At 38.0% G+C, this 27,996-nt stretch overlaps 1 protein-coding gene across 5 annotated transcripts; it reads left to right on the top strand.

Moving 5' to 3' along the window:
• Positions 1-5: 5 nt before the first annotated feature.
• Positions 6-27,987, top strand: Pur-alpha (Purine-rich binding protein-alpha). 5 transcript variants are annotated; one of them, XM_069128219.1, is made up of 9 exons: positions 639-1,942; positions 2,117-2,162; positions 3,022-3,072; positions 12,755-12,873; positions 13,404-13,506; positions 15,758-15,888; positions 16,160-16,387; positions 17,227-17,406; positions 26,596-27,987. In XM_069128219.1, exons 1-9 carry the CDS (start codon positions 1,796-1,798, stop codon positions 26,905-26,907), a joined length of 1,317 nt encoding a protein of 438 aa, XP_068984320.1. In that variant the 5' UTR covers positions 639-1,795; the 3' UTR covers positions 26,908-27,987. The 5 variants fall into 5 exon arrangements, with proteins under 5 accessions (XP_068984323.1, XP_068984320.1, XP_068984321.1 ...); XM_069128220.1 differs by having other exon boundaries at positions 661-1,942; positions 15,758-15,876; XM_069128222.1 differs by lacking the exons at positions 639-1,942; positions 2,117-2,162 and adding an exon at positions 6-564.
• The last annotated feature ends 9 nt before the right edge of the window (positions 27,988-27,996 follow it).

The raw sequence follows: 27,996 nt of genomic DNA, 5'->3' as shown, positions 1-27,996 counted from the left end.
AGAGCGAGACAGAGTAAAGTTGTCGTTAATCAAAGAGAGAGAGATATAACGGATTGTGCCGTGGCTATGAAACAGTCTTATATAGATGGACACGCGCAGGCTACACGACGAAATGTCAGGAGTGTGTGCGTTCGCATAGAGTAAGTGTAGCGGTATCTCACTCTCTCGCACCGCGACGGGGTTCGGAGGTGGAGCGAGAGTGAAAGACGAAGAAGCGAGCGAGCGAGGGCGAGCGCGAGTCGGGCCAGCGAGCGTGGAACGGTGTAGAGCGAGCGAGCGAGCGTGTGGTGGTGGTGGTGACGACTGGTGCCGTGGACGGACGGTCGGTCGGCGGTCGGACCGTGGTGTGTGAAGAAGTGAAAAATTCGTAAGTGGTGTGCTGGGTTGGTGAGCTGGCTGGTTAGTGGTGATATATCGGGGTCGCGCCACGGACAGTGTCGGGGATTTTTGGTCGTCTTGGGGCCTGTTGCCGAGACGTCGAGGGACGACGCGTGGAACCGAAGAGAGAGAGACCGCGTTAAAGAGCAATGTCTGACCGGGAAAGTCTGGACGATCAACCGCAAAGTAAGGGTGAAGAAGGATCGTACGATCCTGAGTGCACGAGTGTTTAACATGTTCCGTATCGGTCACGATTTTCTAATAACGTGTTGCAAATGTGCGCGACCGTCGACATCTTTCCGTGCCTGTAGCACCGTGTGCTGCGCCTCCGGTTACCAGGACCGTCTCTTTTCCATGAGCAAACGCAACGACCTCCGGGTCGCGGTTGACCTGATCCGTTACTTCGCGCACGGTCTCCGAGCATCGCGGACTCGTTTACGTCCGATCGTTCCTTTCAGCCCTCGTGGCGTTCTGTCAACCGCCGAAAAGAATTGCTATTTTTCAACGATACCCAGGATTCAAGATGGCCGGTCGCGTATCGGCCGAGAGACAAACCCTGTCCTCTTTCCTCCTTCGGCTTACTCTCTCTTTCCCTCTGGCTCCCTCTTTACCTCGCGCCCCGTACCCTCACTATTTCTCTCTCTCTCCTTTTCGCTATGTTTCTCTCTTTCCATCATATGAACACACGTACGCGTATACGTTTATGCGTGTACACATATGCATACACATATTCCCTCTTCTCTTTCTCTTTCTCTCTCTCTCTCTCTCTCTGCTCCGTGCTTTTAATTTTTTCTCTCTTTTTTCTCCTTTTCTGTTTCTTTCCTCCCTTCCTCTTTTTCTTCCACGTCCGCGGCCCTCACGAGTTGAACATTCGCAACTTCCGATATGCGAGCATCTCGACAGCCAAAATGGTCAACTCCATTTTTTCTAAATTCCATAATTTTCTTACTTGGATGAGAACCAGTATCCAATTTCTCAAAAAAACCATAAACTGCTTTCATACATTTATTTTACTTATAATATAACACGAATAAAAAAAGTAAAGTCTGAGTGAATTTTCAAAAACAATGTTTGCAATATTATCGCATTTCTGTGCTTCTCGATTTATGGAGTTGATCAATGTGACTTCAAAGCGGCTCGTGCGTTGCTTTCCGTGTATCCGTGTACAGTTGTTTCTCCCTGGTGTTTCGTTTGAAAGTCGCGCTCACGACGAACCCTCCTCTGTTGTGTCAATTCTGTGTGACAGGCACCCTGACCGCGCTCGGCCAGACAACCGGAATAGTCCCGGGTGAACACGCGTGATGTAACTCGCTGATCCCTCTATCTGGCACACACGCATACGACACACGCAGCGTTACACCAGGAAAGCTAACCATCACACACGCGCGCACGCACACACACATACACGTACACGCACATGGTGCGCGCGCGCGCGTTGACAGACGCGCACACGCAAAGCGAAGGAACCATGTCTAGCCACGATTCGCGTAAATTTCACACGTGCCATAAGCGCATCCCCACCCCAGAAGTAGCTGGCTCTTGGCCTCGAAACGGAACGGCCACGGTGTGTATCTATCTCGACTAGTGATGGGAGTAATTCGATTATAATCGAAAAATGCTCGACCGATGCATACCTCGATCATCGCTTGGTTGTCGATATTCCAGCGAGAATCGAAATTAAGCGTGTTGCATTCCACGTCTGAACAAACACTGATTACAAAATACAAATATTCCATAGGTGACACGGGGCGTCAATCAATATTTGGACATGTATCTCGACACAGGTGCTCTTATAAGTATACTTGTTGAAATGGAGCATATATACACGCGTAGTTTCGAAAAGGCAGGAAACTTGATCGATGTAACCATCGTTGATACCGTGTAAAATTATATAATGGTTTTCATGGACGGCACGTGAGACGGTATGAATGTTTGTCAATAATTAAATAGTGTTACGGCAGTAATGCTTCCAGGTAACATTGACTGTCGTAACAATGATGCCATTCTAACCTTGATTTTAGCGTATAGTGATAGTAAATAGTAAAATCCCTATATATATATATATATATATATATATATATATATTCTTTTTTTTCTTTCGTAATATTAGTAAACAATATTATTTCCATTGTTAAATAGTACCATTCATGATGCGCATAGAAAATTGCGAATAACCCGGATTTTCATCAAGTGTATCAACATGATTCATGGTTATGTTTTTCATTTTGGTCTTCCAAATGTAAGATTTCAAAATGTCGCGAATACGGCGTCGACCTGATTTCATATTCCATTTGTTTTATTAATGTAGCATGAAGTTTGATTAGGTTAAGTTTGTTGTGATTTTGGTGCGTTCCGGTACTAATGCGTTATTACGTTTCGATGAGCTACATTCATGGGATTCAAGATAGACATTCAATGTTTAATTCGGATTATCTGTTAGAATTATAGAACGGGCTGCATCGAATAGGTTATTACGATGTAAACGCTATCTAGTGTACGTTCTGCAATTTGTAAAGCATATATTTTTGGTATCTATGGTTGATAATCAGAACATATTTTATTGAATTTATTTTATTGCAAATGTTACTCTAGTAATAGTTTCGTTTGTGGCTGTTATAAACGATGATAATTTTTATCTTTTAGGATATGGAAATCCAGGTAGCATGGATGCTGGGGGGGCTGACTTCGATCCTGGTGAGTAAACAAAAATATAAAAGTCAGAAATATACACAAAGACAGAAAAGATATTTCTTATTACAATCAAAAAATGTTAGAGACTTTTTTCTGAGTGATAATTTGTGTTATTTTTACTACCTGCGAAACAGTCTCGTTAACATTTATGATTTATATTTACGATTATGTAATTCTAATACGAATCGAACAATATCCTTGAAAAATTATGTAACCAATTTTGCCAATATTTTAGTTAACAATATTGACCCCGAATTTATCGAGCGATACCAGAAGACTAGGGTCATAAATCTTAACGTAAATTTAAACATAAAGATAAACATTAATCTTCTTGACGGAACATGGCCATGTTTTATTTCTTGACTGAGAAATATCGTCTTGCCAAATATCTCCGACTTGCCACAGATATTCGTTACATTTACAATTTGTCCGATACCATAAAAATCCTAAAATAATTGCGACAAGTTAGGAAACATATCACAGAGACTTTTTTTAGTCTTTTCCTGCACTATCTACACTCAAAATTGCAGATTTCTTTTTAGAATCTCCTTCGAACGATTCTCGTTTAACACCTGTGCTTCCATGATTTTCGAACTCCTCGAAAATCGTCGGCATCGCATCGAAACCGCCTTCCGTGTCTATTTTCGGTGGACGATCGAGAGTCGCGTTGCATCGCGTCAATTTCGGACCGTTCGGAAACGGATTCATCAAAAAATGGAAGTCGAGGAGAAAGAGGAGTAGAGAAGTAGCAGCAGTAGCAGGCAGCAGGACGAGTAAGAGGAGTAGGGAACCGTACTAGCGCAGTCAGCTGGTCGTGACGTCACGCGATCATGTCGTGGAGCTGAGCCTGGTGGTGGGAGGTGCAACGCTGTCACGTGGTCGAGCGGTGAAGTCACGTGGCGCGCGTGGTTTGCGAACGCAGAAGCCGGTGCGAGGTGAACGCCGATTGGTCGCCACGATTTCACCATCATGATGTGCGCATTCCATCAGCATGACGGCGGGCTCCATGAATGACCGGCACGTCATTCGTGTACGATTTCGTGTTCCACGACGCGTTGTCGTTGTTCCTTGAATATCATTGCTCTGTTGTCCAGTTCCCTGCTAAACATCATGTTTCGCGTGGTCGTGCAACGATCTATGTGGTATTGAGTGCAAGGAATCGCGATGACGACGACAATCAGTCAGCCAAACGCGATGCGTCATCGTGAGATGACGGCATTGTTACGTTGATAGTTTTTTCACCCCGTTCTCGTTATGACACATTGCCTCGGCGATTTCTCTTCGCAACGCTTCTTTTTCTTTATTTCGTTCGTCCCTCTGGTTCCTGGTCGCGATGTCTATGAGTGGTTGTGAAAGTTTCGAACTGACTATGCACACGGTGTTTCTCCATTCGTCAAAGCGTCTTCTCCGACAGCGATTGGAAATCCTGCTTTAATCTTTTAGCGGTAAAGCCGGCTTGAAGTCCGTTGTACCGTGAAGATAGCGCGAGTTCGCGATCGGTCGACCGACTACGAGTCACTCGTGCGATCAATCGAGTTGGCCGCGACACGCGTGAAATCTGTGACTGATTTTCTCGAACAAGCCTCGCGAGTGTTTTATTACATCGGTGAACGTGTAACAGTTTTTCAAAGTGGTCCGTACTGCTACTTTCAGACGAATGTTTATCGTGTATTCTTTGTTTCTATTGCGTAAAAAAGTGATTAATGTGGAAGTTTTGTGAGGTTTCAACTTCACCAATGCCCTTGATTTTAAAAGTACATTGAACTTGGTGCTCGTTGAGTGGTTTCATTAAAGTCCTTTGAAAGGATGTCACGTCAGTTTTGCGTGAATTTACAAAGATGCTTATACGAAGGTTTTGCAGTATAATTTGTTGACGTAGCGGGAATAGGATATCTTGTACTTTCTTCACAAGTGTTTTAATAATTGGCACAATGGGAGAAATCCTAGAAATTTCGCAGGGCGATGCTCAACAAAATGCAGTGAATGGTTGGGGCGACACTATGGGCAAAATACAGTACTGGTGCCCTGAAGGTAGCTGTTACTCAATAATCTTGATAGTTTGAGATTCGTAGCATTTGTCAGAATTACTAAATGATATTGACCGTCTATTGTTGCTAACATGACTTACAATTAGTGTAGCTTGTATAAGAACAAATCATTAATTTTTTAACGTTTCTGACATTTAATTAAATAGCACATTTACGGTTTTTAAAATCAGACCTGTAGATTATACTGTTTTGATCGAATTTTAAAATTGGATTGAGTATTGTAGATATTAGCTTAATATGTCTTAGTAAGTAATTTAAAAATATTTTAAATATGTTTCTTCTTAACATCGAAGTTAAATATCTCTTATAATTTGTGCATCTTACAGTATATTCAACTTATTTCATCGTCATTCCATCCCTAGATAATATTATAAAACTTTACATTATTAAAAGCATGCATAATTTACTCAAATTTAAGGTTTCAAAACCCGTAGTAAACGCTATAAAAATCGCGAAACTTAATTCTCTAATTTAACCGTAGTGTCTACTCTGAAAACATCCCTAGGAATTTTGTACGCTTGTCTAGGTTAGGTTGCGTGACGCAAGACCTGACACGATACGACAAGCCTTGTTTTCTTAAACGTTGGCATTTTAGCTCCGACTAGAAGGAAAAAAGGTTCTAGGAGCTGGAACGCGAACGATGCGTCGCGTGTGTATACGCTACTGAAATATTTGCTCGATGATTCAGTAACCGTGCTAAATGTTAAGAAACCTGTGATTAAAAATAGCGGGCCCGGACGAAATAAAAAACTCGCGCCCTTCACTCAATACTTGAAGTTGGTGAAGCTATTATTTGTATGCTTTACAAAATGATACTTAGAATCTTAGGAAAAAAAATGTAACAAAAAGAAAAAACGAAAAATATTTAATATTTTCTTTCTTTTTTATTTTTTTAGAGATTAGAAAATTATGTGCAACTTGACGAATCTTGGTCTTTATCGGCCGCCGTGTCTCTCACGAAGATAATTTACCGACCGTGAGAAACAGACGAACGCGGAATTCGCAGAAATCCATTGGCGCTTTCGTCACTCGTTCCAACGAATATTGTAACGAAATCAAACGGTTCCGTAGCCAGCGTGTTTCACGCTGGAACGCGTGCACAATTCGTTTCGCACCATAGAAACTCGTCGATTCGTAGATAAGTCGGCGAAATTGGAAATCGAGTCCGATCTAACCTCACATTCGCTCCAGCTCCCGAGGTTCATTGAAATCTGGCCCTAATTATTGCTTGCTACGTCAATGAGTTTGCTCCTCGATTCTGCTCGAATATATTATGACGTTTTAGATCGACTGCAGTTAGACTTTGAACAGAGAAAATAGTCGAGTTCAAACGATAAACATGACATCTTTTAATATTGTTAAGTTTGTTCATACGGTTTTTATAGGAAATTTAATGTGACGCATAAGTTGATCACCAGTTAGTTATACAATCGTTATAATCTTATACATAGTATCGATCCATAAACTTACGTTTCCTCCCTTTTGTTTTATTTTTTATTACATGAAATAATTATTAGATAATATCTTTCTTATTTAATAAAACAAATGCCTTTGAGATAATAATGAATTGTTAAAATAAGCGTCCTTTATAATGATCAAACGGCTAATTTCAATTGTATTCGGAATTACTCGTTATTTACGCAGCTATGATTTATCTTCATATGGATCATGTATTACTAATAGCAAAATAAACGGACAAAAGCGTTGTTCTTTTCGTTCGTTTATATTCGTTTCCGGTATACAAGTCGATTTTGATTCGACTCTAGTGTCCTATGGAATTTCGATTTCCTCTTAAAATCGATGAAAATCTCATTTTCATTTCTTGTAAAAAATGTTATTCCTTGTATCCTTGATTATATCTTCTTTTCCTTAAAATCAATTATGTTTCTATAATTTATTTTATAAATTTCTCTGAAGATTGATGTTAGAAATTTTTTGGTGAAACATATAAAAATATTGATTAGGTATATGCGTAATATGTTTATCTGTATTTCTGAAACACCTGAATAAACAAACAGAGTAGACATAAAAAATCAAACTAAACTGCAACTTATTATAATATAATGAATAGTTACAGTACGAAACATGCATTTTAAATTCAGTTACTAATCGCTTGATGTTTTATTTATTTTTGTGTGTTATGTTTTATATGTTCTTCTATTTGTAATCGATCGAAATGAAATAAAAATTTTATTTTTATTGCTCAATTATACGCTAAAAGTAAAATAGGAAGATGAAAATGTTTAATTTACTCTTATCGTAAATGTTACAATACGATAATTTACTTTTAAAGTAAAATAAGGAGATTCGAACGTTATTTTCTTCATTTGTATATTTTTGAATAATATTGATTATTTAAATACGATAATATGATAATAATAAGAAGCAATGGAAATTTGACGCATATGTGTAATATCTAATATACACTATGCACAATACGTGTATGTAAACAAAGATTGTACTAGGCCTAGACCATAAGTATGATCGCAATAAATATTGTAATATGCATATACATATACATACATACATACATACATGTTATACACAATTTTCAATAATATAAAATATCTTGAAACACTGTTACATCTGATTAACTCACAAATGTTGGAGCTTAAACATTTATTTTTAGATCAACAAAAATAGATATTCCAAAAATTGAACTAAAAATACCAAACGAAACGAACTCTGTCCGTTCTGAAAATAAAAAACTCCTCCAACTACCGGTGCCGGCTTAATAAAAGTTTAACAGAAATACATCAATAATGGCAAAAGTTTAATAAAACAATCGAAATATCGACGAAAAATAGTTAAAAATTTTTATTAAAATACACGTGCACGTAAAGTGTACACGAAAATAAAGTACGCGTAATAAACTTTTAATAATTAATTGTTCTTGGACCGAAAATTTTCAGTTGTGTCACGTGCGACGACAATTCCTTAATTATTTTCAGCCTCGAGTTTTGTTTCTTTAAATAAAAAAATTGACGAAAATTATAACATGTGCTGAAGATATGACAAGTTGATTTGTTGTTTCTAGGATTGTGAATAAACAGATGTTTTTAGACATAATTAGTATCGACTTTTATTCAGATGGAAACACGATTATACAGAGCGTTTCCCACGTAAACAGTGAAGAAACATTGAGGAATATATTGAATCTAAAGGATCGTAACGTGAAGTATCGCGAGGAAACCTGTAACTCGTTCCTAACGGTACAAAATTTCAACAAGCTCGTGTTCATCATGAATCATGCATGCGTTACGACCCGTTCATAGCGCACCAACCATCTTCTCTGTCTATCTTCGGCGATCATTGATGCGTAATGCGCAAGAAAGATGGGTCGATCAAAAGACACGGTGAAATACCTATGTGGTTAACTATAGTGGGTTACAAAAGTATTTGGACACTTAAGACTTAACTATCTCGAAGTACGAACACAAGGAAAATGTTAATATATAGTAAGAGCAAGACATTTTGATTTATCTAATTCCTTATTAAAGTCACCAAAACACCGAGAGAATCAGTAAGCTGATATTCGTTAACAACTTCCAAAACAATCCGTTAACCAATGGTATCCGCTCGTAATGACTTCTGATAAGAACTGATCAGCTTACTCTTTACCTAAATATGTAATCGCTAAAGAATATGCGAGCAACTCACGTAAGATAACACGAATTACGAGAGAGATTTGTTATTAAAACATGGGAAAAGCAGAGGAGGGCAGAGTCGACGTATCGAAGGCGGAGCAGCCGTCGTCGGACGCGACCGTTCATGGAAACGACGTCCCAGCGGTGGCGGTGGTGGCGGTGGCGGCGGCGGCGGCGGCGACGGCGGCTGCTGCTGCTGCTGCTGCTGCTGCTGCGGAGACGGAGGTGGCGGAGGGTCGAGCGTAGAAGGGAGGACGGAAATATGCAGTTCGTATTGAGGCAGGTCGGTGCAGCGCCACGAGTCGCGTTCCAGGCGCAGAGATCAATGCACCCGCCCCCTTCGTGCTTCGCCGACGTCGACGTGCACGTCGAGTCGGCCTCGTAAATCCGCGAGCGACCGGGATGCGTCGACGGGTACGGGATCGCGAAGAGAGTCCTCCGTAGAATTTTCATGTAAACGTGCATGCAGAAAGAATGGGAGAAGACGTGCCGGTTACGTAAGGATTCACGCGAAAGAGAGGTGTGCCATCAATGACGAGGATCTCGTCAACGCGTGAAAAAATCTCAACGGAGATGCTTGGTTAAGAGTGAACGAGTTCTGTATAGAATGCCGTAAGGATTTGCAAAAGCGTAGAAAGAATTTTTTATGAGGATACTGGAAGTTGCGGTTGTCCATGACTTTCGTTAGTGAAGAAAGAAAACAGTAGCGCGATTCGGTGTTAGTTCGAAGCTTCGAGGATAATGACCGAGTCTCGTCGAAGATCAGGAACGTTAGAGAAATCCTCGAAATCGAGAGAATTCTTCTAGAGAATGGAAAAGTTGTAAATCTGGGATCGGGAGAATCTTTCGATAATTCTTTTCTTTTCGTCTTAGAACCTGAAAGTGGCGATATTAACGAAGAAATAATGGATCCTACAGAAATGGAATCTGGAGTATCCCCATGTTCGTGAGGTTTGATCGTGTCGATCTACAACTGCTAGTTTCCACCGATTCATGATAAAGCCGAACTCGACCGGGTTCCTCGTCTCCTGATAATAAATGGTGACCTAGCAGAGTAGTGGAGGCGAGGCTGGAGTCGAGAACGGGCGAGAATCGTTGCGAGAGAAGTGGAAAATGACGGACGAGCGTACTGGTGAGACAAGCTGCGCGGAGACGCAGCTCGAGGCTGACGAAGACGACGGTCAACGCGTCAGAATTTCCTGAACGTATTATAATGAATTTACCATGGAAAAAAGCGCAGCAAACGAAAGGAAAGAGAAAAAACGGTAAACGTACGTGTCTATGCTCTCTCCGAGGGACTGTAAATCGGAGGAGCCTGGGAGAAGGGGTGGAGGAACTCTGGGGGTGTGGGTGCGAAGAAGAGGAACGGCTGGCCGCTGATGCGATCATGCGAAGTCCATCGACCAGACGGAAGACGTTTTTCCAACTGTCGTTTTCGTCGTTGGACGGAGATTAAAGAGACTGTGATGGGTGGGAAAGGGTGTGGAGGGTGAGAAGAAGACGACGAAGAGAGAACGACGAGGGGAAGGAAGGGTGAAGAAAAGGAAGGAAGGAGAGTGCGCGAGAGAACAAGACGTATCGACGAACAGGTAGAGAGAGAGGGATGTCGAGGACAGAGAGGCCCTTTCTTCGTGGAGTGTTCTCGACCCTGTCCCAATTTCCAGGCTCGTGATAGAGGCGGACTGGAAGGCGCGATGCTACGGATCAAACGGTTGCGAGATGATGCACACCGAGCGGCTCATAGTCGACGAAAGAAGACGTTATAAGCTTGTTCACGGTAGAAGGGAGTTATCGAGTATAGTAATCGATTGAGGAGAGGTCGAAAGAAAGGAAAAGAGAAGATAAAAGGGAGGAAGCGGAACAGATAATAAATATTAATACACGAAAGGGGTGATGAGCAGAAGGATAGGAATACAACAGGGTTCAGACGCATGAACTATCGGTAGCGTGTCTATAAGCGAGCAGAATGTTCAAGAGCAGGATCTTTCAGGGCGATCTCAGCCCTGTCCCAATTCCGGGCAGCCTGCAACAGTCCAGTACGTAATAACGAGGGAAACCCTTTACAGTTAGATCGATCGTTCGACGCACGTTTCGCGCAGGGGATCAATCCTTCGGGCTTTCTGACTTATCAGCATGGATGGCTACGTGTCTCGAATCGTGTATCGTACTTTTCCTTCTTTAAATGATTATTCAAATTTAATGATAATCTCGTAGGATATTCTTATAGTATTAATTGTAAGAAATTCGATATTATATACTGGTAGTCATTTTTTACACAAAGACATGTGTTATCGATTTAAATATTTTGCTCTATTTTTTGTTACCACTTTTAAATGATTAATTCAAACGCAACTAATATTATTTATATTTAATATGAATTTATGATAAAATATTACGTTTGGTCAGATTACCGTCATACTATATGTAATGTGATTGTAGTAACTGTGTTATGTTATATTTTGCTACTCCATTACTCTTTTATTCCTAATCATTTACCGTCAGAAAATAATTATCGTCATTGTTCTCTATTTAACCAAACGATGTCTTTAGATTTTGGAAGATCACAATTTCATTCTTCGTATAAATTTGTCTACTACCATATTATTTTTGTTGTTAATTCTGTTCTATAAAAATCAAAATACCTATAAATCAACGTTTTTTGAATACCAAGTTGCTCGTACACGACAAAATGTTCTCCGTGTATGTCGCTAGTTTTGTTAATATCACGTTCGATGTAAAGTTTAAAGTTCTCTTATTGCTTCAGAAACCCCGTTACCTTTATCCGTATGGGCAATTTTCTTAAATCCAACAATTTATTTCTCAAAACCTATATGCATATATCTTCTACGCTTCTCGAAACACTTTCTGCCCCGATGTAACACTTGCACGGTACGACCGTGGCCGATGGGACCGAGCCACTTGTTCATGGTTCAAAAGCCTTCGGCTTTCGTAGGAAAGGTTAAGACGAAGCTAATGGCGCGAAAAACTAGGTAGAGGTGTATCCGGTGAGCCGAGTGGGGCCAAACAGGTCAACGACCCGTTTAGTGCAGCTGTTATTGATCGACGAGAACGAGAGAGCAGGACGAGCAACATCGGTCGACCATTTCATCCAACTCTCTCTCTCTCCCTCTCTCTCCCCCTCTCTCTCTCTCCTGCATTCTGATCCTTCTTGATTCCCGCAGGATTCCAGCCTTATTTATCGACGGAGCTTCGTTAGAAACAAGCCATCGGCGTTTCACCTTGTCCTCGGCTAGCGATCGGCGAATTTCCGACGTCACTTCGACCCAGAAATTCTCTCCGTAGCTTCAGGAAATCCGGCAAAGAGCTGACCCAATAAACACTGGGTGACCTCTTTCCGGACTACCACCCCTCATCCTTGTCACTCTAACCTGCCACTCTTCTCCCCTCTGTTCTTCTTTCTCCTCCTCCTTCTCTTCTTCTCCTTCTTCATCGTCATTTTACTCTTCCTCTTACTCTTCTTCTTCTTTTTCTTCTTCTTCTTCTTCTTCTTCTTTCTTCTTCTTCCTCCTCCTCCTCCTCTTCTGTCTGCCCTTCAACAAGCATAAAACAGTCATAGCAATCGCTGCAACGACCAAGACCCTTGGTCCCTTTTTTCAACCAACGGAGAATTCTTTAAACGTTATTTATATACGTTGAATGCTATGTTCCCTGTTCTGAATGGGTCTCATTGAATAGGGGGTGATTTAGGTGCTGGGAGTCAGTCGGTAGATGTAAGAGGGAATGTGGGGAAATTGGAGGATAAGAGAAGGGTGAATCGAATGGGTGGCAGGGTATTGTTTTCTCGTTTATAGGAACTGCTCCTTTTTCCCTTCCGTTGATGGATATGGAGTCCTTTATTACGTCAAAGGGGTTGTATGAATATATTATAAATGGTAATACGAGACAGTTTTACGGAAACGGTAGCTGTAAGGCGTAAAGTATCGATGAATATTAAAGGTGGAGTTAATTAGATTTCTTTGATGGTTTTAGGCCAGCAAGGTCAGCAGGGTGAACAGGAGTTGGCAACGAAGATGCTGCAAATACAGAGCAAAAGATTCTATCTTGATGTAAAACAGAACAGACGCGGAAGGTTTATCAAAGTAGCCGAGGTATTTCTGAAATTATTGCTAGCGGGATCCTCGGTTAGCCACGTTTAACCATCCATTTAACCATGTAACCCTCAACTAGTATTTTGGATTATAGATATTTATGCATTTATGTGAAATGCAAAGGTATACAAGTGTACATAATGCGTACATATCCGTAATATAATTACTAACATTCTAGGTATTGTAGGTCATAGGCAAATTACAACTGCTTGAATTAAGTTTGAGATGTTACGATTAAAAATTAATTAATAATTACTAAATTTTAGGGTATCTAATTTTAATTTATATTCTGTATGTCAAACGATAATTTCTATCAGTTAAAACGTAAAATATGAATTGAAATAAGGTGGTAAAAAATGAAGTAGTCTTTAGATAGAGATCCAAATTCTTGTGACTTAGTCACCGTCCAACAATACCAATTGAGGGTTAAAGGCGACGAGATACGTTTTTTCCCCTCTCTTCTTTCTTAATTTTTGTTTGTTAATTTAAAGCAAAGAAAGAAGGAAGTAAAGTATGCTTGTGTTTTGTAGATCGGCGCGGATGGGAGGAGAAGCCAAATCTACCTGGCACTTAGCACAGCATCCGAGTTTCGGAACTACCTTTCGACGTTTAGTGACTTTTACGCATCTCTAGGTAAACTGCAATCTCTAATTGCTATGAGATTTCGTTCGATGCGATCGCTGATACGTGCCTCAAGAGAGAATGTCATATTTTGTCAAATAAAATTGGCTTGTACACGGTTAGAAAAGATTTGCTTTAAATCGTAATTTGTGTTAGCACGTTCACGTTCGCTATACATAAAGATGGATTTTTATTTTGTATGAAATATGTTGGATCGATTTAGCAGGAAAAACTTGTGTGTAAAATTGAATTGAAAGCTCTTTAACTAGTGGTAATTGTTAATTGTTAATATTTTTATAATTTTCTTCTTTTTTTAATGTTCGGTGTAGGCTTTTTCCAGCAAACAAGTATTCCTTTTATTCTTGCTTTGGGCGAAGAATATTAAAATTGTATTTCTTGTTGTTAAAAGTTATTAACAATGAGAGAGAATTAAGAATAGCTTGATCCTATAAAAGAAATTTCCTCTTAGTAAATATGCATATATCATTTTTACCGTTAGTATACTTGAAAGTATAAAATTTTAAAAATTAAAATTAGTTCAACTATTGTTGTTTGAATTTGTATTATTTTTTGGTTAGTGCAACGCATATTAAAATACGCTTATTGGCAATATTCTGTGCCAGCTTATTGTTATTTCAATGCAAAAACATATGTCAAAATATCCATAAAGATGATGTGATCGTTGAATTTGATTAATTATTGTCCATAATAATGGAAAAGCCGGAAAATTTGGTTGACTATAAAAATGACAGAAATCTTCGACCATTGTAGCTTACTAACACAGAAACATTAATTTTATACATAACTTTCCTCTGTGTAATATATATTTATAATAGATACAACATCAAGTTTCCGCTATAAACATTTCGAAAGATGAACATATATGTGTCTCTGAGTCAAAAGTATCTTGATATGTTGATTGTGAGTCAACATTAGCATGAATCATGAATCGTTGACTCAAAGCCGTGACAAGTGAATTACGCATGTTGAGATATATGCAGTATGGATTACAAGCTTTTCTTTCAAAAGCATTAGAGATGCCGACTTGAATATGCAATGACTTTCCTGCAATTGAATAGGACATAGGGCCCAATCATTTAGTATACCACACACTACCTTAAAACTACTGTTAAGAGAGCAAAGGAGATTCTCTTTATTTATTTTTTTATAAAACTAAATATTAATTTTTTTTATTCATTTTCTTTTTTTATAACAGTACATTTTATAACATAACGAAAGAATTGAAGCCACGATATATAGACAATGTATAGGTATATTCTAATTTTCGTATGTTCCTTTAATATAGGAAGAATGGCCATCGCTCAGGCTCAATATATTTATATAGACCTACAAAGAAATCTAGTGGCTAGATTGCTTCAAGAACATTCTATAAAACGCTTCCCGGCACAGAATATGTTTACTTTTATATTTTGCGATGTCTCTGTAAAACTTTTATTGAAAAACATATTTTTAATTACAACTTTTTAATTATATAAAACGAAATACGAATACTTTCGACAGAAATTGAGTGATTAAAGTATTTTAAGTAATTAAATTCGATAGGATAGGAAGGATATAAATATTAATATAGCATTCTATGTTAAAAAACAAATGCGATGCGTTGTCCTTTATTGGCCGTTTCGGAAAAATTCGTTGCGAAATATAAAAATTGTATTATTCGACAAAAGGTTAACATAATATCTGCAGTAATGTCAGAGGAAGCAGCATGTAACACTTTATTTAGTCCAGCGTATAAATTTATAATTTAAAATTATTCTGATTCACATGTAGGTCAGAACGGACGGTGAACCTGTTACGGCTTTTGTTTTAAGATAATATCTAATTTTAACGAAGAGAAACTATTTATTATTCAAGAAGTTTCATAAATTAACAAACATTCAAGCTCAATCTGTATCTGAGAATTTCAAACAATGTTAATTCGTTAACAATAAATTAATATTGATACAGAATGGGCCACGAAAGCTCAAAGAATCTTAAATATTTCAATATTTAATCTCAACTTACTAGTATCCGTATTAATAAATTAAGATATATTAATAATGATTTTAAATATTTTAATATTTAAGGTTCTTTTTTTACTTCAAGAGATACGACTATCTAAATCTAAAACTGTCGAGTGCTATATATCATCGTATTAAGAATAAATAATTTGTTACAATAAATGAGAATAGGGAACTAAAAGGACACAGATGACTAAAATTTAATATGTACTTGTTTCCTGTTCGAACCATCAAATCTGCAGGTCCACCAAACTCGGAGAACGTGCCAGATGATGGGAAACTGAAGTCGGAAGTAATGACGAAGGATAACAGGCGGTATTACTTGGACCTCAAGGAAAATACTCGCGGCCGTTTCCTGCGGGTGAGTCACCCTGTATGTACCAGCCAATGCATTTACTTTCTACACTAAGTGATAAGGAAGAGAGAGAGAGAGAGAGTCTGTCCCTTGTGGATATCGTCTTGAGGTGAAAGGGTCAACCTTTTCAGATGGTAAAAAGCATTTAAGAAATGAAAACTCTGAAGAAACGTGTTGAAAAAAAAAAAAATGATTTATTCGAACAAATCGCTTTCACCGCGCACCTGCTTCAATTCCAAAGAAAATCTATAGTGAAATATTTGTTAAAACGATTCTATTCGTTGCACAGGTGTCGCAGACGATAACACGAGGAGGACCTAGGACACAGATCGCAATACCAGCACAAGGTATGATCGAATTCCGTGACGCTTTGACGGACCTCCTCGAAGAATACGGTACGGACGATGGCGGTTTCAAGGGTGACTTACCAGAAGGACGGTACATGCGCGTGGATAGCAAGAATTTCTATTTTGATATCGGCCAGAATAACCGTGGTATCTACATGAGAATTTCCGAGGTACGTGCGTATCGCTGGCTAAAAATACGGGGTGTGTCTTGACATGGTTGGACACATTGTCGTAGGGGTGAATTCAGGGAGAAAAAAAGAGTTCCTGTGAACGTACGGCCTATTTAATAAGTGGTCTCGAATAGGAACCACATTTAAATCATTCTTTACATAAAATAATTATTATATCGCGATAATACAATTTCGATATACAAATTGATTGTAACATTATAAAACTTAGGATGAATAGATAGGTATTTATGCAAATTTATATTTTTATAAACACAATTAAAAATATGGAACCTAAGTAGACGATTATTTTACTTACGAAATAACATGATGAGTACTAAATTCTAGGTTTATTTATATATTGTTCAATATTCTGCGCATTCTGTGTATTTTTCTACAGAATTCTCAAATTCCCTATGTATAGCGTCCAAGTTCAAGCAAGATTTCAGATCGACAAGATTCAAAATCATTTCGTTTCCTGTAAAATACGTTATATTTGTCCAATTCTTAATACTACTACATTTCCTAAACTATTATAGTATAAGAATGTAATAAGAATGTTGTTAACCTACATCGTTATTAGAACAGAAACGTAATTACTAGTTGAAAGCCAGTACTAATGAGACACGCGTTTATGAAAGCATTTTGCTATGAAATAATTTCTTGCCTACTAATTAATTAATTGATTATATAAAGTAGTTGTAGGTACATCAGTACAGGGCGACAATTCAAGATATCGTAACGAAATTAATGTATTCTATAGTTTGAAGTATGATAAGCTAAACTGTTTAATAAAAAAATAAAAAAAAAGGCACGATAAAAGTAAGAATACATTTTTACAGGTGAAGACACACTTTAGAACAGCAATCACCGTACCAGAGAAATCCTGGGAGCGTTTCCGTGATATATTCGCAGATTATTGCGAAAGAATGAGAGAAAGAGGCGCTGGAAGCAACGTCGGCATGAACAGCGGCGGTGGAGGAAATGTCTTGCCTGAGGGGAGGGGCTCGGTGGTGGCACAGGTACCATCACCATCGACCTCACAACAGCCTAACCCCAATCCAAATTTAGACTCTCCCTTAATGAAGTGAAAAAGGCTTTAACTTAACTCGAACATTGGAATTATAACCGTAACTCGTTTTCAAGTCATTAAGCGAACTAAAGGAACTTGTCAGAGTCTATGCCATCGTCATCGCCATTTTCATCGACATCGACATCGACATCGACATCGACATCGACATCGACATCGACATCGTCATCGTCATTGTCACCGTCACCGTCACCGTCATCGTTATCGCCACCGTCACTATCACCGTCACTCGTCGTCAACTAAAAACACCAAAACTCGCCTGGAATGGGTTCTATATATAAAGAAATATATATATCGTCGCGGAGAATTCATACAACCGGCCAATGCCGATTGTTCAGCATAGAAATTCGAAATTGCACGCAGATCCGATAGAGAAGGGTGCCTGACGCGAACGATCCATAGGTCGCGCGTCGACTTTCGATCTATCGGCCACCGCCAATCGTGGGAAAAAAGGGGGGAGGGGGCAGAACAAGCTGGAGGAAGGAAAGGAAAAATAAACGATGAAAGATAGTAGATTAAAGGAGAATAGATGATGTGTGTGTGTGCGCGAAACAAAAAAGAAAAAAAAAAAAATAAACGAGTCTGCTGCTCGTGCGATTCCACGGAAGTACGCAACGACGGGATCGTGGATATATAGAATTATTGCGCGATGTCCTTAGGTGGATACGAGTTGCCATCGATTAACGTTATGAGTACTACCGTTCATTTCCTGAGCTATTCCTCTCTACCACCATCGAATCCATCTTAATTCGTTAATTTTGCTTGTTTCTTCTCGCTTCTGTGAAATTTCTTACGAAAGATCGGCTGTCGGGTGGATTTATTATTTCGCTCTGGTTACATTCATCAATTCCAACGAAACAATGAAAGAAAGAAATACGATCAGTCAGCGGGAAATGAACCGTAGTGGAGATCACGTTACAATTGAATTTGATCGTTCAGAATTTATGAATAAATGAATAGTTGTTATATTAACGATTATATCGCAGGGAGAAAGGAGAGCGTGGTGTGGGTAGTCGCGTTGTTAGACTAAAATCCCGTTGATCGCGGAAAGCGGGCCAATCATTTGTTGACTTAACCGAGAAAACGAGATAAATGAGCGTGAGCATGAAAATCTCGCGAAAATCTCGTCGAACGGATCTCGACCGAAGTGTTCTTCGTACACAGAGTAAACGAAACTTTGTTTATACGTGCTCCTTTCACGAAATTCGTCCCGTGCTTTTCTTTGCGCGTGTATAACATGCTCGCCACTTATGGTGCTCGTTACGGTTGAGTCAAAGGAGAGAATGGGAAAGAAGTGGTTTGCTCGCTTGACGCGTGAACGTCGAATCACAATCTAGCAATCGCGACGCCATATACACTCGTTTACAAACTGAACGACGTCTCTATTAAAAGAAAAAGTAATTAATGAAATAATATATAATATAGGTGAAAAGAAAAAAAGATTCTAGCCGAATACGAATCCCTATGACATGTATATTATAAAAAATTAATTATGTTATGTTTTGTTTCATCGATTCGTACGGGAAAGTGCGCACGCAGCGCAGATACAAGTCTGGTGTCCGGATTATACAGACTCCAGTGCAGACATACAACGGTACACGCATAAGTCATACAGAACACACACACATGTCAAGACATTAGATAACATAAACATACACATACACGCAGTTGAAGGAAAAGATATAGAACACACAGAAAATATACGGAATATGATAGCTCCCAGTATCTGTCTCGCGCTACAGATCCACACACACAACACACACATGCATTCATTTCTACATACACATAGAAATATTCCATCATGAAAGACGAACGGTACAAGAGACGGTGTGCACGCGTACGTAATTACGTTACGTTTGAGTGACGGCCGAGTTCTAACACAATTGCATATTAGGTATGTATTATACGAATGCATATTAGGTATTTATATAGAATCTATATAACTGTATAATTGTAACGAAATGCCAATGTCCGTGGACCCAGGCAACTGTATCACCTGACAACGCGCGATCAATCGAATTGAAGGTGTTGCGGGCCTGCAGTCGCTTAGGTCCAGCCCTTGGACACAGGAAGAGAAAAAAGAAAAAGAAACACGTGACAAGAACAGAAAAAAAAAATGGGGAAAAAGGAAAGAAAGGTGGGGAGAAAAAAGTATATATGATACGAACGGAAAAGAGAAGGCTAGCGGAAGATAGAGAGAGATAATATTCAAAGACGAACGACCGTGTCGGAAGGAGAATTAACGCAGTCTAGTTATTTCTCTCAATGGAAAAGGAAAATCTTAATACGCTTTGATTCTGCAACGCTGTGTTAATATCAACAATGATAATGAAAGAAAGATTTAAAAAAAAAAAAAAATAAGATGAAGATAAATATCTATCCGTTCTCTTGCGTTTCTTCGTGATCGAAAAACGATTAACCGAAATAATAATCTAAATATATTTCGCACTGGTGCGGAATAAGAGAGTTCGAAAGCAGCGGAGCGGCATAGATGCATTAAACGCATAAAGTGCTATTTAATTAATGGAGGACGCGTTCCGATTCGTGCGTTATCGGCGCGTTTACGTTTGAAGAGATGAGTAAAATTTTATTTATTTTTTAGCAATGGACCTATTATCTATTTCGATAAGGTATTTCTTTGATTGCATTTCCTTCGAAATCAACAATTTCGGCTGGTCTGAATTTACTTAGCACGTAGGTTTTGATGATATAAATATGAAATATAAATCACAATAACAAATTCGAATACGCACGAGTGGGTGAATCAACGAGAAAGATATTATATCCCGATCCTCTTCAATTTAAAGATAGTTTGAACTAGATCGATGCACGCATCCCTTCTTCTACTTTGTCGTAATCATCATCTTGTGATATTATCGTCGTTTTAATTTCTGTTCATTTTTTTAACGTACCGTACGATTATTACTTATTGGACTAGATTAAAGAAATTAGCGAAAAAAATATCCTTCGAATGAAATTATTTTTCGCACGTATGTCGTGTTCTTTCCTTTTTTATCAACGTACCAACTTTTTTTAATCTTCTTTTTATGCTTCGTCAAACTGTTTCGTCGAGTTCAAGGGGGTCGGTGAACCCGCAATCTGTGCACAAGAAATATAAAATTGTCCAAACCGAGCGTTCTGATGGAAACGGCAAAGAAAAGGCATAAAGGAAAATTGTTCAACCGATGCAGATGGTGTGACATATTGTGATCTATAAAAAAGTTACAAATTACAAAGCATCAACAAGTAGTAGATATTTAAGATATAAAATATACACAACACACGTACACCTACGGTGATCTAGACACACTGTCTAACTGATGTACGCGATCGCGTGTATAGTACACATACATTAAAAACATTTAAAAAAAATAAACAAACATAACACGTTATTAAAATGAGGACGACTACAGCGTACCTAACTAATAAAAAAAAAAAGAAAAAGAAAAGAAAAAACAAAGAAACACAAAGAGTCAGAAAGAGAGAGAGAGAGAGAGAGGAGGGGGGAGAAAGGGAGAGAGAGACAGTATAAAGTAAAAGAGAAAAAAGATAACACAAAAGAAAAATCGTTTGACACAGTAAAAAAAATAAGCAAAGTAATATAAAGGAAGAAAGGAAAAATGAAGAATGAAAAAAAAACACGACACTCCTGCCACGCAGCGAGTCTTTAGACAGCTTTAAGATAATAATTATAAATGATAAATAATAATTATTATTAAATAATAACGATAAACTTTCTATATGTTGAATCGTGTCTAGTGAGAGGTACTCTATTGAAGTAAAGCAAAAAAAAAAGTCTACTATCGCCACACACGGATTAACACAGTTTATAATTGATCATTAGTTGTCTATCGAATGTTCTTTTTTCATATAGCGGAGAAGGTGATTGTTAGAGAATAGCTTGGTGTTTCGTTTGCTGTTTTACATGAAAAGAAAAAAAAAAAAGAAAAAAAAAACGTTGCGCGGTTGGTAATCGGCGAACCTTTTTACCAAATGTTGATATGAACGAGAGGGAGAGAGCGATCGAGAGAAAGGGAGAGAGAGAAAGAGAGAGAGAGAGTAACAAGAAAAAGGTAGCCGAAGATCCACACCTACGTTTATATTTGGTGGGGCTTTTGACCACTACTGTTATCATTATCACTGCTATTATCACGTAGGGTTTCCATACCAGAGCCGTGTTTCGCAAGCTGTTATAACGCGTAGAGAACCAATGATAAAATACCCTGTTAATAACTAAATATGCGATAATCAATCTCCCGATAGGAGACAAACAGAGAGAGAGAGAGAGAGAGAGAGAATGTGCATGTGAACTTTCAGTAATTACGCTATACCCGTTCGCTGGTATGGCTCTCGTCGTCTAAAGACGAAAGCGTTTTAGATAATTTAATCCATCCCCTTCACACACATCAAATTCCTATAAAACTAATTCGCGCCGATGTTTTTCTCGCATTGTAAAGCGCTGTTTTATTCTCGCGGTTTGTAACAGGAGATTGAACGACGCCACGGTATGAAAACCCTGCGCTCGCTGCGATTATTCTTATTATCATTATTATTATTATTACGATTATATTGTCATTATACTTATTATTACGATTACTCTCCTTATTATTACTATTATTACTATTAGTACCATTATTACCAGAGAAAAAAGGAAAGAACCACCATCATCAGTTTGTGTCCCGATTATCGACCAATCAGGACTAGCCTCGAGCGGGCTGATTTTTTTAATTTTGTTTCTCTTTTGCTCCCACATGTTCGTCTTTTTTATTATTTTTACCCTTTACACACGTTTTTAACACGCACCGTCGATCATCATCGAATGGTCTGTTTTTTTCTCACGCGTCGATTTAATCTTCAATCTCGTTTCACTTCTTTCTATAAATTTTAAACAAAGTCATATCTCGTCCTTTCTCTGTTTACTTATCTGTTTTTATTATTCGACTTTCCTATCGGTTTCTCGTTTTTTAATCGTTTCGTTAATCGGCCCACTCAGCTCTGGCATAAAACCGGTGTGTAGACCGTACGCGCAAAGCAAACGCTATGCAAGAGAAATGGCAAGATAAAAAAAAAAGGGAAAGAAAAAGAAGCGGAGAACAAGGATCGAGCCGGAAGATCGAAAAGTGGCGCCAACTCGTGACTTCGATCGACGACGTTAGACATTTTTTCCGTGAATTCTCGAGAACCGACGAATCGTCTTTTTTTTTATTTCTTTTTCTTTCTTTTTTCCCTTCTTCTACTATTTAAGAAAAGAGAAAAAAGAAACAAAAGGGAGAATCATCTTTTAAGCATGGCGTTTTCTTTTCTTCCTCTTATAGCGCGCTCTCGCGTGTGTGCATGCGTGCGTGTATGTGTTCATGTGCGTGTATACTCGAGATAATCGATGAAGCGAGCTATCTATTTACAAAAAGGGAAGGAAAAAGCAAAAAGATAAAAAATAACACAAGTACTGATCCTGGGGACGATGCAACCTCGAAGACGAGTTCGGTAGACCAATTTTTATCACTCACAGGATAAAAACGAAAAAAATATCAAATTTCCTTAATTTATAAATGTATAACTATGTCGAAACATGTTAGCCGTAGCACTCTAACAAGATTGTAATTAAAGGTGCTGGGTGCAATTGGACAGTTCAACCCATTTTGCGGATAAACATACTTTTCGAAGTAACATTATAAATTTCGGAGATTTATTTTACTGCGACTAATTGCGTAAATGCTACAAATGTTCTGTTAATCCTTTGCATTCGGCGTACGATGTCCACTAAGCACGCATTTCTTGAACGATCTAAGATTAAATACGCCGATCGGATCTTAATAGATTTAATCCTGTATTTTTCAAATAATGGCACGAAATGGTGTAACACTTCAAAGGAACGCAATAGCTTTTACAATCGCCCCTTCGTTATCGTCAATCACGTATTAAATGTTAGTTGGGATAGTTTTGTAAAGTTGATGGCCGACTGATATACGAGAAAAGTTGGAAAATGCAAAGGGTTAATAAACTGTTAGCCTGCTTCTAGTGCATATATATATATACACACACACACACACACACATATAAATACATACATATATATTTCGTTTGAAGAAAGTCGTGCACAAAGACATGATAATGACGATGAATCACTGCCTGAAATATCACGGCCTTCATCCATAAAGGGTTCAAATATTTTTGGCAAATGGTGCATAGTATTTTTCATTGAACATGGTTAAAAAAAAAAGATTTATTACAAATGCAACTGTTGTGCCTTTTTCATCACGTTGTATTGTATTATTTCTCTTGATAAGCTTTGGTTGATGAACTTTGTAAATAGTTATAAGGAGTAATAGTAGATCTATTTCCCAGTTCCGTATATTTCGCCTTAATGTCCATAGCACTTTAGCACTCTGCATTCGAACGATCGAAGAATGCAACGAGCCGATAGATTACGGTACCAAAGCCGAATCTTCACCTAACGTTCTAATCGATCAGTCAGTAATATTCGTTTGTAACTACTACTAACCACCCATTTCTTATGTGATACTTGAAATGTACAATTCTAAAACTTTGATCCGTCTGTTCGATACAATACAAACCCTGAGAATTCATTGTAACCTAAATCGAAATTTATCTAAGTATCCCGAAGGAACGCAACGGAAAAGTGAAATCGTATCCGTTTATCTTCAAGGTGCGTCGTCCCCAGCATCGGTGTGATGTTACAAGAGACGTTAAGAACGCTAGGAACGTTTAAAAGTCCGCTGCTCTTAAACGTTATTTATTTCGAAGATCGATATCAGCATAATATTAATTGTTATATAAAAAAAAAAAGAAAAAGAACTAATCGAGTCAAGTTTTCAAAATGTTACGAGCACGAGAATGATCTGCTGTGGATATATGGTTCATACTAATTATTTCTTCGAATCAACGTTTTTCGCCATAGTTTGTAATATTTTAATATATTAACTATTAAAAAAAAAAAATGAAAATGAAAAATGAATAAGGCGAAATGATGGAGAGTAAGTTCGAGTTGGGAAAGGGCGAAAGATCGATCGACGCGTGCTCGTACGGTACGAGTGGATCACACGCGATGGCGATACTGTCGCCATTGGTCGACCATATTGTAAATAACGGTTGTAGACGATCTTTCGCCCGCATATATATATAAGGAACGATGCAGAAAGAGTGTTACTATAGAAAAAAAAAACCCAGCAAAAATAGAATAAAAACGAAAACGAACCACTTGGCGTACACGTGTACACGTTAGACACTATGATATGCGTGTACGATCGTGTACGCGTATATTTGTTGGGGTTAAATAATTGTGTGATTAAAAAAGACGAGAAAGTCAAAAAAAAGAGACAAAAAATTTGGGGGGAGATAAAAAGAGAAAGAGAGAGAGAGAGAGGGAGAAGGGAAAAGCTAAAAGAAACACTAACGATAAGAGAAATCAACATTCATTTTAAGCATAACGGCTTAAAATGAACACAGCTGTCCGTCTATTTGACTTGTGTCTTCGACGAAACAACTTCGATGAAAACAAAAAGGAACTGAAAAAACAAAAAACAATTAAGAAAAAAAAATAGAAACACTACTATTACGGCTCACAACACGTTTGAAAACAAAAACATTAAACGATAAAAAAAATTCATCGCCTCGATGTTAAATGTAACACGTTTTACAAGGTAACAGAGTATTTCATTTTATAACATTTCTACTGTCTATACTTTTACCTGGACATTTTCACCGTGGACGTATAAAGAGTGAAGCGTTCCATATAATCCAAAACCAATCCCCACCCTTTGCATCTCCTTTTTCCGTCGATAGAGCAAATAACGATTGTGCACGTAAATCGCGCGTGGAGACACGTTTTTGCTGCAAACCTCTCTTTCAACGAGGATTCTTTGTATTTACAAATTATTTTACATTTCTTATCTTTATGGAGAAAACACATTATATGCGATTGTTAAAACAGAATATGATTCACAACAGACGAACCATAGAACCACGAAATTTCTTTAGATTTTGCAACAAATATATTAATTGTGCTTTTAGATTAAAATATAGAAATCTTTATATTCTACAAAGCTATTCATCTAACATGTATATGAAAAGTAATTAAAAAGATATTTTTAAGTTCTTAGATAATATCGTGTTTTTAAAATTAATTCCTCGTTGAAAACATTGAAAAGAAAAACTTTCATGTTTATTGCAAACACGTGTCACAAGAATAAACCGTAGCTCGATCTTTTATTTTTTATCTCTTATTTCTTTACTTCTTTATTTCTTTATTTCATGGAAGTTGCAATAAGAGAGGTCAATGCTTTTTCGACATTCGCTTTCGATATTCTAAAAGAGATTTATCGTTCCAGAGGTCTCGTTGATACTTCGAGACCGCTTTTAAACGTGAATCCAGTGAATTGTGTTAGAAAAGGAATATTTTATATCTTTAAGATGTACCACGAAGGAACTATATGGATCATTACGTGCATAAAAACATGTAGGAGATAAATGTTGGTATTAAACGATTTTAATCGCTTCTGTTAGAGGAAGAAGAGAGAAAGAGAGAGAGAGAGAGAGAGAGAGAGGGAGAGAGAGAGAGAGAAACATATTTCAAAATCGTACTTGACAAAGATTATGATTAAATCAAAAGAGTACTGTTACTTAGAATTTCGTGATGAGTGCCTATTTTTGATCATGTTATTTATGCGCAAGGTGATTCGTGCTTCGAAGACGATCTATTGCTATTTGTAGAGTGAAACCCAATGAAAAATGTAAGAGAAGACTATATCTATGATTCAAACAAAATCTAATTTGTTATAAATCTTTGTCTAAAATATCTCGCTTAAAATATATCTATTTGTAACTTCTTTCACTTTGCAAATAGCTATAGCTGGTCGCGACTATGCGAGTCACCCTATAGAATGATTAGAGTTCCCGGAAGAAATAGAGCGAATTATGAAAAAGTTATTTTCGATATGATTGTAAACGGTCGAACTGTTCCCGCTATAAAGGTTTTATTTAAATTCAGTGTATGTTCTTCCCGGCACTCTGTCGTCATTCCTCTTTACAAACGGCTCTTTTAAGGTATATACTATTCATCTACCCATCAGAAGCTCCTGCATTCATATATTGGCTTCGACAGGTAACACAGAAACCTGCTGGCGTAAAGAACAAAACGGAAAAGCGGCAGGCCGATCAACGGCAACGCGAGTCCTTGAAACGACGCAAATCCCTGCCACGCCAAGCAGAACCGTCCACCATCAGTCCTGAAAAATCCATGTCCGCTCCTGCCTCTCAAGTCCCGACAACCACCGATATCCCGTTGTCTTCTGGTTCTGCTATAACCACGTCAAGCACGAGCAAAAGCACGATGTCCGAAGAGAATGTTTCTAGCGGTTCTACAGCATCACAGGAGATTCAAGGCGTGCCGCGCTTAGAAACTGTCCAAGTTTAAATATCTGCGATGGCGTTCTGTACGAGCACGCATGCGTGCTGATCGCGTGCAAGCGCGAGCGAAGGGCGCGTAAGGAACCGACAAAAGTCGGCGCGATCCAATTCAGAATGCACAGCTCGAGTGTAGTATCGTTTAATTTGTTGTTTTGTGTTCCATACTTCATGTATCGCGTTTCACGCGTAGCTTCATTTCCTTGTAAACATACAGATTCATTCAAATCTTACGGGAATATTTCACTTGTTTGATTGTCGAAACGTTTAGATTCATTGCAAACGAACACGGGTTTCTAGTTAATAGAGCGAATGGTGGTACGTGCGCGTGTATTCCAACACTTCTACTGTATCAATGGAGTTTTCTGCTAAATTTTTATTACTAAATTTTTTTATGTTTTTTTATGTTCTAATTTTTCTATTGTTGTCGAAAACTTTCTGCATGCAAATTTTATCAACCGCTAGAAGAAAATATATTGATAAATTGTAATTTGAATTTTCGGCGCCATTATCCAAATTTAAAGTTGATTTAATTACATTCTCCATACAAATTTAGTTCATTTCTCTCAAGTTGACGTGATTATATCGTGTTGTTAATTGTTTCTTTGTTTTTAAAACTTCGAAAAAATTGAAGTAGGGGAAACATTTATATGCGTATTCGTTAATGTATTCGGGAAACGGTAATTCTTATTCTTAATATCAATCTATCGAAATTGCATAATGCACCATTCTTTCCACAACTTGAAAAAAAGGGAACCCTACGTAAGTGTTGTTGAGCAGAGAAAAGAAGTATTGAATAACTTGATCTGAGTTTCTGTTCTTTTTTTCTCAATTGTTTAAGTAGAGATGGATCGGTATCGTTAAATACTTTGCTTGTTTTAACACGAGACGATAAGTTTTATAATAAAGACGTCTGATTAATGGTTGGATATGACTTGAGATTCGCGTACTACAACAAACATACAAAATAAAAACCACCTGTTGTATGCGAACTATTTAAGTTAATTATTACATTCTGTTCGAAACTATTAAATTTATATTATGCAGCTAGACAGTGATTTAATAAAGGTACTTTCTTTTGATACTACAACTTTCAAAT

The sequence above is a fragment of the Bombus flavifrons genome, chromosome 15 (assembly GCF_040668555.2).
Source record: "Bombus flavifrons isolate JBK064 chromosome 15, iyBomFlav1_principal, whole genome shotgun sequence".
NCBI classification, from domain to species: domain Eukaryota; kingdom Metazoa; phylum Arthropoda; class Insecta; order Hymenoptera; family Apidae; genus Bombus; species Bombus flavifrons.
The sequence above is the reverse complement of the archived record's forward strand: the minus strand, read 5'-3'. Positions and strand labels throughout refer to the sequence as shown.